At 39.1% G+C, this 13,778-nt stretch overlaps 1 protein-coding gene across 2 annotated transcripts; it reads right to left on the bottom strand.

Moving 5' to 3' along the window:
• Nucleotides 1-2,647: 2,647 nt before the first annotated feature.
• On the bottom strand, nt 2,648-12,536 carry mvb12a (multivesicular body subunit 12A). 2 transcript variants are annotated; one of them, XM_061721296.1, is made up of 10 exons: nt 12,323-12,536; nt 8,540-8,629; nt 7,224-7,307; nt 6,999-7,098; nt 6,764-6,893; nt 6,504-6,644; nt 6,275-6,384; nt 4,497-4,555; nt 4,298-4,363; nt 2,648-4,195 (listed from the first exon to the last, which is right to left on the bottom strand). In XM_061721296.1, the coding sequence occupies exons 2-10, from the start codon at nt 8,627-8,629 to the stop codon at nt 4,124-4,126; spliced, it is 852 nt and encodes a 283-aa protein (XP_061577280.1). In that variant the 5' UTR covers nt 12,323-12,536; the 3' UTR covers nt 2,648-4,123. The 2 variants fall into 2 exon arrangements, with proteins under 2 accessions (XP_061577280.1, XP_061577289.1); XM_061721305.1 differs by having other exon boundaries at nt 12,427-12,536.
• Nucleotides 12,537-13,778: the final 1,242 nt, after the last annotated feature.

The following is a 13,778-nucleotide window of genomic DNA, read 5'->3' as shown; positions in this document are numbered from 1 at the left end:
GAATCAAGGTTGTGGAACGGCCTAATAAAAATCCAGACCCGAACTGATTGAAATGCTGTGACCAGATTTTAAGAGATCAGTGTATCAGCGACCTGTTCATGAAGATGAAGTGAAAGAATATTGTTCAAAATTGCTTAAACACCATAAGATACATTTAAAACTGCAGCTTCAAATCACTGCTGCTAAAGGTAGATCTACAAACTGTTGAATCAGGGGGGGTACTTAGTAGTAGTGCTTAGAAATGGTATGGTGAAAAAGACTTGTATGTTGCTCAGGTACTACTCCGATGAGACAAAAATGTAAATATGTTTTCACACAAAAGACTAAAAAGAGAACAAGCTTTCCACGCACATTAGAGTTGGTGAAAAAGACTGAAGTGAAACGGGAAAATCATTATTATTTTTTCTTTCTTTTTTTAAAGGCTTATTCATTTGCATTCTCATTTAAGTTTGTTTCATTTTTCCTATAAAAAAAACTAAATGGAAAAATTGTTCTTTGGGTTTTGTGTATAAAAAGGTACCAACACATCAGACAAACACTAAAATATTGCAGTTTACAATCTAATTTTTGACGAAATTAGATTGTAAACTGAAATATTTTAGTTTAGTTTAGTTCACAAGTGTCAAAACTTACTGTATTACTCTGTACATTGCACACTTACACTATTCTTCACACGTGTGAATTAACTATAAAAACACATTATGGAGGAAATTATTATTTCATTAATCATATAAGTCTCCATTTCATTTCCCATGAATTAAAAATCTAGATTCTTAAATGGCTCAAGTTTGGTAACTTCTGTTAGTTTTCACTTATGTTAAAGTGAGAAAGAAAACAATATGTTGAAAATTGTTTAAAGATACATTTAGTTACTCGTAAATATCAATGTATTTTCCTAATGAGTCAGCAAGCTTAAGTTATGTCAAAAATATGATATTTTAAATGAACACGCTGGTTGGTGACTTGGCACGTGCATGCATGTGCAAGCAAGCCAGATCCTCAGGATGATCCTCTATGTTAGTCCAGCAGGTGGCAATATTACATCAGCACATTCCAAACTAGTGGGGAAGCTTCATAGAAATACAGTACATACATTGAAGTTGTTGTGAATGGATACATGTTTTTCTTCTGAAATTAATTAATTTTTACTGACCTTCTTTATATATATATATATATATATATATATATATATATATTATATATAAAGCAGCATACAATGATACAGAGACCAAGTAATGCCACTATAATCAAAATATTCATATCCAGCATCTGATGTTTTTTTAAACAGAAATATTACAAGTTATTTTAGCAAAAAAGGGCCAGGAGAAGCAAGCAGAAGAAATTAAGAGAGAATGTAGGAGAATTCAGATGTGAGGAGAAGACGGACAAGACAGTGGTGTGAGAGATGAAGACAAGAGGGTATCGGGTTCAGAAAAAGGGTAAGATACTGAAGAGGTAAGCGATGAAGATGAGGTGGAAAAAGATGGAAGGGAGACCGTCAATTTCAGTTGAACCAATTTATGTTTTTATCTATTCAAAATTCCATTGTAGCAACATGAGATGATACTCAATATATTAACGTGCTTTGAGAAAATGAAAAATCATGATTTTTTTTCAAACAAATCACAGATTTGGAGAAGGGGATGTACGGAAGAATATCAGGGCCACTGAAGAAAATAAAATTATGAGAAAAAGTCAGAATTCTGCCTTTTTTCTCAGAATTGTATTTTTTTTTTATTCAGTGACCCTAATACTCTCCCGTAGTCTTTTCTCCCGTAAAAGACATTCTCCAAAACCTTCCAAGGAGCAACAAAAAGAAGTTTACATAGACATTAGAATTTCCACCACCCTGTCTAGACCCCTGCCAACCGTTTGTCCCCCCATTTAAAATAGTCTAGATCTGCCACTGGAGGTAAGTCCAAAAAGTAGTCAGTTCTGGTGTTAAAAGTCATAGTAGTCGCAAAAGATTCTTTATTCAAAGGATAGTGTCTAAAGTACATTACCTGGAGATTCAGTAAGATAATTGTAGATGATGGAATATGAACACCTCTGGCCACTTCGTAGCACTGTTCATCCATTATGTTGGGGGCAGACTAAATTAACATTCCTTTGCTGCGATATCTGAAAGGTTTTCTATGTAACGCTTATCATCGTCACATATCAACATTATATCTACTTTTTCCCATACAGAACCCCTGATTTGGGCATCAAATAACTAAAAAAGTAACACTTAAATCTTAGGTCACATCTTTATATCAGCAAATATCCACCTGTACCCTGTAGTATAAATTGTTGGTCAAATTCAATGAATTGTTTTCACCTAAAAATAAGTGGGATATTCTTCAAAAGCAAAGTACCCAAGTGTGGTGCTGTGTTGTTGCCATCTCTGGGGCTGTACTTGTGTAATAAATCGCAATCAGAATGACCAGTGCTTCAAATATTAATGAGTTGTTAGTTCCTTCTGAACCTTCACAGTATCTTTGATGGCATTACGATCTCTAGTGTGGTGCCATGTCTTAATAGCACACTTGTGTTTTTTTTCAAATATCTTTTTATTATTTTATAATAGGAGCCCGACAAACATTGACAAAACAAAACAGGAAGGAGAAAAAAAAAAAAAAAAAAAAAAAAAAAAAAAAACATCCAAACACAGACAGAAATTAGACGCAGACAATGGTTAATAAATACAGTGAATATACAGTGAATACATGAGATAACAGCAACATTTTGACAAATGGTTAACTCATTTAGTGAGTCATGTCAGTCCATATTTTCTCCCCCTAATTGATTTAGGAGTGGAGACCACAGTTCACGGAACATTTGTTCTCGGCCGTGTCCTTTGAGAGTTAGCCTCTCCAATGGGAGGAATTGTATTATTTGTTCTTTGAACATTTCAAAGGTGGGCAGCTGTTCCCCTTTCCAAAGTAGAAGAATACATTTTTTTGTATAATATGTTATCGTAATTAGCAGTCTGTACTTCTTTGAGTCGTTCGTATTTCTGGCAGTTCATTTAATAAATAGAAACATGGGGATAAATCAAATTGTGTCGCCAATGCAGCTTTTGTAAATGAGTGGATAGAGTTCCAAAATCCATTTCATTTTTCACAATACCAGAACATATGCGCGATAGCACACTTGTGACAGTAGCCGCATGCAAAGGTTTTGAAAACTTGTTAATTCAATAAATTGAATGCCGTGGATTGCAAAGGAGGGTGAGAAAAAAAAAGTACGAAACTGACAACAAGATTATACAATGAGATTTTATTTCAGTAAGAAATGTATATCTATCTCATTAGTTTATTATGTATTCTTCCTTTTATGAAACTATTCTTTCTATAACTTTCCTACGTTAACCTGAAAGTATTGCTTGATATAATATAAAGTTCATTTGTGGTGAGAATATCTTGTACATGTCCAGCATTTTAAAACATTAAGCACTGTCCTGTAACATTACACACACCATAGTGTGGTTTCCTTTTCCCCGTTGGTTCCCAGTCATTGCCGAGAAATAATAGATGTCTGATAAGATTATAACCTCTGTGTTCTTTCAAAGTATCACAGCCCGTCTACACAGAAATGCTAGTGTAACTACTCAGTGATCATCAGGAGTAACGTTTATCCGACAAATCTGCAGCTCTACTTACAAACAGACAGAAAATGGACTTGTGTATCAGGAAATACATACATACATAAATATAAGAGCAAGAAATAGGCATACGGAGTAGCAAAGTGCCTCCTCATTTTTGGCAATAACTGTTGTCCATTTGAAATCTAAACAAGTATAGGCAACAGTATTTGGTTTAACGCTGCATGCGATCAGTTAAAAGCATAAGATACTAATGATATTCCTAAGTTCAGTACAAACTTAACCTTCATGTTTAAATAAGCATATTTTTCTTTAGAAAACAAAAACTGCTCTAAATTAATACGTAATTGGGTTATATACTTAAACTTAGAACCTACATTTCGTTAAAGTGTCACAGGTGATCTCATCTTTGAAATTTCTGCTTTGTTGTACAAAAATGGAAGCACAATTTATCCTTCATCAAATTTGGTCCGTTAGAGAAACTTCCTTGTAGACGTAACAGAAATTTGACATCAATATTCAACATGAATGCAAAGATCACTGAGCTGATGGGACAGATGGTCTGGACCTCTTTGCAGCAGATTCTTCAACAGTGAATGTGTAGTTGTACTGAAAAAAAAGAAAAAGAAAAAGGGTGTCTATTCTCAGTTTATGTGCACAACTTGAAACAAAGAAGGCATGGCTTCAGTGACGGATCCGACGGGAGCTTACCTCATTTTCAATGTCTTTGACAGACTTTATGCGAATATTGTTTAACTGAGAGTTTAGCTGCAGAGTCTGAGAAAAGCAGAAATATTTGTTTGTATTTAAAACTCAATGAAAAAAAGAAGAAATGGAGAGGAAGCGGGACAATTACACAGTCGCAGTATGCTTATTTTTAATTTTGTTCAAAATACGGTATGGACCTTACCGTCCCGTTTGCTTGAATATCAAAGTTGGGATGCAGGCTGAAGGGAACTCCATCAAGAGCTGCAGAGAGGGAAGGTGGGTATAATGAGTGAGTGATTGAGCCCCTGAGACATGAAACAGCAGCAAGTCAATAATAGTCCTCCTGTATTCAAGGAGACTTGACTCCATCGCAGATGGACAAACACACCCTTCATTTAATCCCATGCAAACTGAATGTGTCTGTTTATGCCTCAGTGAGCACCTTGGTGCTTTGCTGTTGAAAGCCTTCGCTGTAATCGTTCTGTGTTTCAGCCACGAACATTTATGCGCCACTTCCAACTGGCGCAAGTCTGACCTGTTGGTGCCACATAGTGGGTGCGAGGTAAGGTTTGATTTTAATTTGTTCTTTTGCAATTGAAAGCAACTGCAAAGATGACAATTCCTCTGAAAAGCACTGTCCTTTTTTTGTTGCTCTTTCATTTTCCTTAATACGATATCACCAAGCACCCAAGTCAAGGGTCTTTTGGATTACTCAACAGCTTTTCCTCTTTTTCTTACAGATACAGATGGTCACATGAGCAAATAGTACAAATTGTGTAGAGTAGTGAAGTAACTACTGCTCATCGTGGATAGAAGTGAGGTGTCCATCACTAAAAAAGAATATAAAACTCTGAATACAAGAAGAGTACAAGACTGTGTGAATGCGTCCTTCTTTCTTGCTGCTGGTGGACTTTACAACCAGCACAGCTCAGACTACATCACACAGAATACACTGATACACATACCAAATACAACTTTAAACTGTGCAAATTCCCAAGTGCAATACACAGGGCAAACAATTTGTAAATAATTTATACAGTGTGCAGTTTTATTTCTCTATCTATAATGTAGTTAAAATGTGTACAGCCTCATGTACAGTCTGTTCCTTTTTATAGCGATTATTATTCTAATGTGCTCTTCCTTTCTGCTATGCCCTTTGCTACCGTAAACCGTGCAAATTTCTCCTTGTGGGACGAGTAAAGGTTATTCTATTCAATTCTAAAAAAATGTGCAAAGTTCTACAGACTCCATTTCCCCTTTATTTGTTGTCATTTCAGTTCTCAAACCTTCCACAAGACTAGTCCTCCATTTACAACTGCACTCTGTGAGCAGCATTAATGCAAAGGTGACCCGTCTGATTAGTTGAATGTTATCCTGTTCGGGTTGATCAGTAGCTCGGCAGACAACTTTAGATCAGACCCCGTTATTTTCCCTGGATGATGAATGCATGTTTAACGCACCCTGGTCAGTGTAAATGCAAGGTGGTTTTTGCTCCCCCGGTGCCCGGAGCCAGGTTGAAGGGAGGGAAGACGACTCTGGAGGCCTTACCGAGTGGTACTACGTAACATGCCGGTCGGCCTCTCTGGCTTCACCAACGTCAGAAGAGCTGGGTGATGCAGAAGACGGAGCGGGAAGCGTATCTAAGCCTAATAACAACTGGATTTGCGCAACAACTTCCCCCAGATTGTGTTGCACAAATATGACCAGCAGTCTCCCTCTGCCACTCTTGCTGTTGCATTCTTTGACCACAAATAACTTCTTCTTTAGGCTTTTCAGTTCTGTTTTTACATTAGTCCTGACCAGTGATTAAGTGTACCCTCAGAGGTGAGTCATTCGCGGGGCCCGCTCCACACGCCACCCGGTGTCAGTTAATGTGAAAGGGACAGGTAACACGCTAGATTCAAGTGCTGAACGGCAGGAATCCACCCATGCAAAAGGGGCTACTGTCACAAAACCCACATCTGAAAAGGAATAGTGCACCTGTAATTCCCTGAAAACTGTTGTCAGCTGGTTTGTCCAAATTGTCCTTGGTATGTAGGCTGGAGCGTCTCTGACTTATCCTCCCAGGTGGCACTGGAGGAGGAGGGTTGCTGCAGAATCAAAAGGAAGACATAAATGTCAGGATTCCAACATTTCTTTGAAAGAAGCTGATGTAAGGTTACGAGATCACATTTTTCTTGTAATAAGATGTTGTATTTAAGTGCATTACCTGGATCTGAGGGGGAGAGGTGCAGGGGGCTGTTCCAGGGAAAGCTTGCGGAGGTCCAGGCTGACACTGCGGGGTTTAGCTTGAGGTATGGGGCTAGAAAAGTGTCCCTTTCTGCACCACAGCACATATCCGTGGATATCTCTGCATAAAATGCAAATTTGATAACAATAAGAACTGTGTAAATACTCCTGTACACACTAATCAGAATAAGGTTTGGATTTCAGAAGATAGTCACAATTTTTCTATGAAATGCCACTAACCCCACATATGTGTAATGCTGAAGCATCATTTTGCTTTTGGCTGTCAGTTTGATGTCCAACACAGCTGTGTCTATGCTGCCCACTGGCCCGACACGTACACACACACGCTTTTTCTTTGAGACGGAGGCCTCTGGACACACAAAGATGCACAAATACAGGAATTTACCATCCATCACACACACAAAAACATGCAGCTAATATACACAGAAATGTATGAATGTTTGTGTATACTCACTAAGTTCAAGGTGCTCTGCTATATAGCAGTAGCCATGAGGGATAGAGTCCTTGTCTGTAATGACCTGAATGTCTGCCACCACCATACCACCAGTCAAGTCCTGGAGGAAAGAGACAGTTTAAACGTGAAGGATATCGTGAGTGCTGAGAAACATGCACAAGTCTGGAGGCAGTACTAAGGAAGGACCTCTGTTAACTACTGTTGGCGGGGGCCTCTCTGTATTACCTTGCTGTAACAGAGGTAATATCCAGACTTCATCCCAAAGCTGCGTGTGAAGTTCGCTGCTGCTCCGTCTTCTGTGATGTTGATCTGTAAAGAGTCGTGAAATGAAAATGGGTGTGCTGCATATGCCAGTTGACGAATCCTGTATATAGGATTTAAAATAGCCAAGAAACATGAAAAGTTGAATCATGAAGATGGAGACTTTCCTCTACAAACGTCAGGCAGTTTGTAAGGATTTTGCTAGAATGTGGAACACAGTATGCAGGATGCGAACAACTGCAATCAATGCAAGAAACACCGGGATAATGTACAATAGGGATGGGCGGTATGGATGGTATTATCCCGATAATGATAAAAAAAATACCAATTCAACTCCACCTTTTTAACTATAAATCTATCTCGCTCTCAGATCCACCATGTTTGTTACACAAAAACGTCATCAACAGGAATTTATCTTCCTATCTTCCTTCCTTCCTTCCTTCCTTCCTTCCTTCCTTCCTTCCTTCCTTCCTTCCTTCCTTCCTTCCTTCCTTCCTTCCTTCCTTCCTTCCTTCCTTCCTTCCTTCCTTCCTTCCTTCCTTCCTTCCTTCCTTCCTTCCTTCCTTCCTTCCTTCCTTCCTTCCTTTTTTCCCTTCCTTCCTTCTTTCCTCCTGCTCTCTCCTTCTTTCTTCCCATCCTCTTTTCTCCCTTCCTTCTCCCCTTTCCTTCCTTCCTTTCTTCTTTTTTCCCCTTCCTTCCTTCCTTCCTTCCTTCCTTCCTTCCTTCCTTCCTTCCTTCCTTCCTTCCTTCCTTCCTTCCTTCCTTCCTTCCTTCCTTCCTTCCTTCCTTCCTTCCTTCCTTCCTTCCTTCCTTCCTTCCTTCCTTCCTTCCTTCCTTCCCTCTTTTTTCCCTTCCTTCCTTCTTTCCTCCTGCTCTCTCCTTCCTTCTTCCCTTCCTCTTTTCTCGCTTCCTTCCTTCCTTCCTTCCTTCCTTCTTCCCTTCCTTCTTTTCTCCCTTCCTTCCTTCTTTCCTCCTGCTCTCTCATTCCTTCTTCCCTCCTTCCCTCCTTCCTTCCTTCCTTCCTTCCTTCCTTCCTTCCTTCCTTCCTTCCTTCCTTCCTTCCTTCCTTCCTTCCTTCCTTCCTTCTTTCCTTCCTTCCTCCCTTCCTTCTTCCCTTCCTTCTTTTCGTACAACTGACCAATGTACTTTTCATGCCATTTCCCATAATGCAGCTGACTATTAGACGTGACCAACTCCATGTTATATCGCAGGGTAATCACTTTTACAGTACCATACTATGTGCTGTTTTGTTATCTAGTTATAGATATTTATGCTCCTACCAGGGTGAAACCTTTGGGGCAGGTGCTTGTGTTGGAGGTCCAGGCCACTGCCGTCACAGGCCGGACCGCTCCGTGCTCCATCAAGGACATCTGAGGAAGAGAAACAGGAAAAACTACATAAAAAAAGGAAAAGTACAGCATCTCCACCTGAGGGGACAGGGTTTGGGGTTTTTCACAGTTTTGGTTAATAGTTAGGTTCCTGTTTTATTTTGAAATCCCAGGTCCTTGTGTTTAAATTATGTCTCGACTTGCTCCCATCTGCCCTGATCGTTTGCACCCGTGTCTCGTCAAGCCTTTTGTGTATATCTTGTCTTGTCTTTCCGTTGCTCCCTGCTGTTTCTAACCTCCATGTGTCCTGTCAGGTTTTTGGATTATGGTCATGTTAAGCTCTGGTGTTTTTTGAATCCTGCTCAGCAGCGCTTTTGATTTGTTTTAAGTTAATAAATCATGTTTCTGGAACTCCTGCCTCCTCGTCTCCTGCATCTGGGTCCTTTTCAACCACAACCATGACAATGCATCATTTGTTGATGTAACCAAGAATGATCCAGTCCAAATATAGCGGTCTTGATCATTTGATTTTCACTCAAGTCTTAAAATCATAAGAATACGATTATAATTAAAAATTAATCCATGAATTTCCAATTATCCGGGTTCAGGTCAGAGGGCCAGCAACCCAAGCAGAGGGCCCAAGACTTCTCCCTCCACACCCAGCTCCTCCTGGAGGACACCAAGATGTTTTCATGCCACCTGAAAATATAATCTCTCCAGTGTTCTTGGTCTGCCTCTCGTTCTTCTCCCAGTTGGACAACGGCTGAAACACATCCCAAGAGAGATGAACCGGAGGCATCCTAACCAGATGCCATCCTCCCCTGGCCTTGCCCTTTCTTCACACACAGCGATCTCAGTCAAGACTGTTCTCCTAAGTGGTTCCTCAATGGTGGAACAAGCTACAGTTACGACAAGAGCAGGGCTGTCTTTCCCTACGTTAGAGAAGCCCTTGAAAAGTCTGCTCTTCCAAAAGCACCAGCACTTCAGATGCCACACCAATCAGCCCGTCAATGTGCTGTTCCATTCCTCCTCAAACGTGAACTAGACGGGACCACCAACCGGACAGAATCATTTGTGGGACAAATCCAACTCATCACCGGTAATATGGACCACATTCTCCTTCCAGACAGACTGAATGGCCTGCAGCAACAGACCTAGTACCTCAGTAATTTTAAGACATTGTTGTGTGAAAAAGGGGAAAACACGATCCGTCTCCCAATTCAGACGAAAAGCCCCTCATGTCCATGTCATTTTACAGAGGTGTGTCAACCAGGACAGCTCCAAAACATCCAGGGCCTGGAGGAACTCAGGGTGGACTTAATCTCCCCCTGGAGCCCAACTGAGCTGTTGAGCCATCTCACCCCCTTAGAATAACAGGGCTTCACCAAAACTGTACAGTGCTGTTGACTTCAACCAGGGTTGTCGAGATTAAGAACACCCCATTCTAAACAAATGAAACAATACATCATACTACATTATTTGTTTGTTGTGGAAGAAAACACAATCTTACACTCGAGTGAGTGGTAAAAGTTACAGGATTAATGTGAAAGTAGAGTCAGATATTCTTTTTTGTTGTTCTATTAAGGAAAAATAAAAAAATTGTTCTGGGTTAATTATTTTTAATGAATCTCAATAAGTCTAATCTTGAAAGTGCACCTTTGAGGAAGCGAATCATGGCTCTAAGGACATTTCTGTGGACCTAAAAGGAATGTTGTTGATACTTGGGCTGAAAAAAAATTACAAAGCCATCTCATAAGGGTATGGGTTCTCAACAGTACTGGCAAACAGCGTGCATACAAGTAGAGGCAGTTCAAGACCATACCCTTCCCATTAGTAGTTGATCAACAAATGTAACTGATAAGTGTATAAATGCCACCTAGTCCCCAAATAATCCAAGGCAACAGCAACGCAACTAAAAGCCTCTCTCACACTGACAAATTTCCATTTTCACAAGCTCTCCATTAGGAAAAAAACCATAAAATACAAAACAGCAATGGTGCATGGCAGAGCTGCACGGACAAGGCCCATGTCCTCCAACACTGCACAGCTGCCTTCCTACAGTTTGCCCAAGAGCTCATAGACATGGTGGTGAAATGTTTTAAGAATAGATGGGACTGAAATGTAGGCTTTAGCTTCAAATGATCCCTATGAGGAGTTTGAAGAAAGGAAAACAGACACATCTGTGACACAGTGGTGGTGGGATTATAATTTGGGTCTGTATGGCCCAGATAGATTAATGGAACAACAAATAAGAAGATGAAGGAGGCAGGAAGAAAAAAAACCCTTATAATCAATATTGCTCCATAAAAAAATAAACAAATCAAAAAAGAAAGATTAAAGTTCAGATTTAGGCAGAAAAGTTAACTTGTTAATTTCACAGAAATATAGCGTGAGGACATGAAGCAAGAATTTCTGTACAGAAACCCACTAACATGCCTGAGATAGAAGAGTTTCTACAGAGCTAACATTTCTCCAAAGGTTATACACAAGACTGATAAATAGTTACTTCAAACAGTTATTTGCAGTTGCTAAATTGCTAAAGATACTTTGGGGTTTACAGATATTTAATGCTGGGATTCAGTTTTCTAATTGTATTACTGAGTGACACTATTGTTTTATTTTTTTTGAATTGTAATTATTATATACTTTTAGGACGTGTGGAACTGAGGTAATATCTTCACTCATCTCCGACTAAAATATTGAAAAATCTCACAACACGCGTTTGGCATTATCTTCTACATTACTTAATCTAGTATCTGTTTAATCTTTTAAATGACCTCATTTCCAGATAAAGTTTTATTTCAACCTTAAATCTATTAATTATTTAGAGTCACAGCTATTTCGATGAATGTATTGTGTATCTGGGTGTGGAAGAATGTGTTCGCTGACGTGTTCGAACCCACTTATCAAGTCCATGTGACAAGAAGTGGGAATTCAGGGAGGCAAACAGTCTAACAATTCATGTTATGTTGAGGCTTCATTGTTTACAACAACTGCATTTTTCAGTCTTAATAGTTATGTCATCACCACAAAATGGAGAACAGAATGAGACTATTTAGAGCAAGAATGCATCTGTAACAGCTGCACAGGTGATATTTTCTCCTGCAGATGTCTGCATTTCACAGCTATGAGGTATGAGCTGGTGTTAGTTTTGTTAGTGCACTTATCCTCATTCAAAGCAGAAACACCAACAGAAAAGGCCCCAAATTGATCTGGTCCATAACAAAAAAAGAAGAAAAATAATCAATAAATCTGAACAACTCACTCTTGACTGTTGCCTTTTTGAAATATAGTGAATAGGTGAAATTTAACCATTTTAACATTATAACCCCCCCTCTGAAAAAAACTACAACAAAAGAAACCCTTTATATATAAAGTCTCTGCTGACGTTTTAAGGGAAAAATACAGTCATAAAAAATAATGAGCTATTTAAAGCATGGCAGTGCTAGGAGGACATACAGTACTTTTGGATATTTACTTAAGAACCTGTGTGGCCTCATTCAAGTCCTATTGTTTTTGTGTCAACGAGGATATTTTGTTGACAAGGTGAGAAAAAATACCAGCAGCAGGCACTTCTACTTGCTCTACCGGCAACAATCACACTTATAAAGATAAAAGAAGAACAAAAACAGGTTTATTGTTAACAAGATAACTTGTATATGATATATACAGTTATATTATTCATTCAAAAGGATAAGAGTCATATTCAAAACTTTCATCAAAAGCCGAGCTTACCTTATACTCTACTAACTCTTCTTTTTTGTTGACCAAAAAATCGCTTTTTCTTGCTCAAAATGACCCAAATGCTAAGTGTTTGGTGAAATGTTGCAGATACTAACTTGCTCTGTCTCTGTATCTACGTGTCCTCTCCCGACGTGATGTTATTTTGAGAGTATAAAGGTTCTTTGCTGCGAGACGGAATATTTTAGTCAACCTCGTCCAAGCAGGAAGTGGTGGGTCAGTTTCAACTACAATTCCCGTCAGCCCCTTGGGTCATGACGTCATCACTTTGGCTCATACGGTAATGTAGGGTTTACATAACTGAACGCAGGATGGCAGCAGAGCAGCGGTATGATAACACTACCCTCGCCTGATAACTTCCAAAAGTAAATATATACAGATAAAATAAAGTGTATAGTTTCTTATTGTAAAATGTAATTTATGTATATATATGGTGTGGTATGAACCCTTTAAATATACAATTTCCCCAGCAAAATGTGATACATATTTCAATAAAGGGAAAAATGTTTTCCCAATATTTGCATCTTTGCATTACAGACCTGCTGCCCTCGGGCTTCAGGCATGAATCCAGGGCATAAACAGATTACACTCAGTTGTCTCATCCCCCTAATTTCCCATGCAGTCAAAACTGTATCTGTATATTTAGACATGGTTTTCCTGTTCAGTTTCTGTGCCTTTAACACATTTTCTTTCAAATAAATCAGTCATTAAAGCACCAACTTTCAGAAGGTATAATGGGTGACATAATTCAGCAGAGACGTGGTGAAAGAATGGTGGATTTTTATTTATATGATAATGAGGGTGAGGAGGGCAGCCTGAGGTGAAGAAGGAGAGAAGAGAATAATAAAAAGGGCTCGCAGGAGGACAAATGAGAGAGCAATGTGGTAGAAAAGAGAAGAGGAATGAAAAATAAAGGTTTGGGTGATCAAGGAAGAGTACATGGATGTAAGAGACAACAAATATGGGTCCAGAGAAGCGTTGCTGCACATCAATATAAGTGGGTTAAAAACAAAGAACGAATTAAAAAAAAGTTTCCAAATTATAAGTTCCGCATTCTATCGTGAGTAAGAATTATTCACAAGTAGAAAACATGACTGACAGTTACCAGTCCCAGGACTGATGTCTGAGGTCAAACCTTGCAATGCTCACAGAAATACGAAAAAAAAAAACCATCAACAAAAAACAAGAACTATATTTCAGAGTCTACTGGCCTTGCTGAGCATGTTTAATATTTAAAGTCTTATACAAAGACCGAAAAAGCCCACTTACTTGGGAAGGGTTGTCAGGAGAAAGCCTCACCTGAAAAATGTCCTGAGACCAAAGTGGAGTTGTTTCCCCTAATGCCCAGCACCACATTTGGAGAAAGCCAAACAGCATTTGAGCAGAAACACCTCTTACCCACTGTCAAACACGGCAATGAACATGATTTGTGTTGTTTTGCAGCCACAGT

Source organism: Cololabis saira, chromosome 1 (genome assembly GCF_033807715.1).
Source record: "Cololabis saira isolate AMF1-May2022 chromosome 1, fColSai1.1, whole genome shotgun sequence".
NCBI lineage: Eukaryota > Metazoa > Chordata > Actinopteri > Beloniformes > Belonidae > Cololabis > Cololabis saira.
This window is presented reverse-complemented; position numbering and strand designations above follow the sequence as displayed.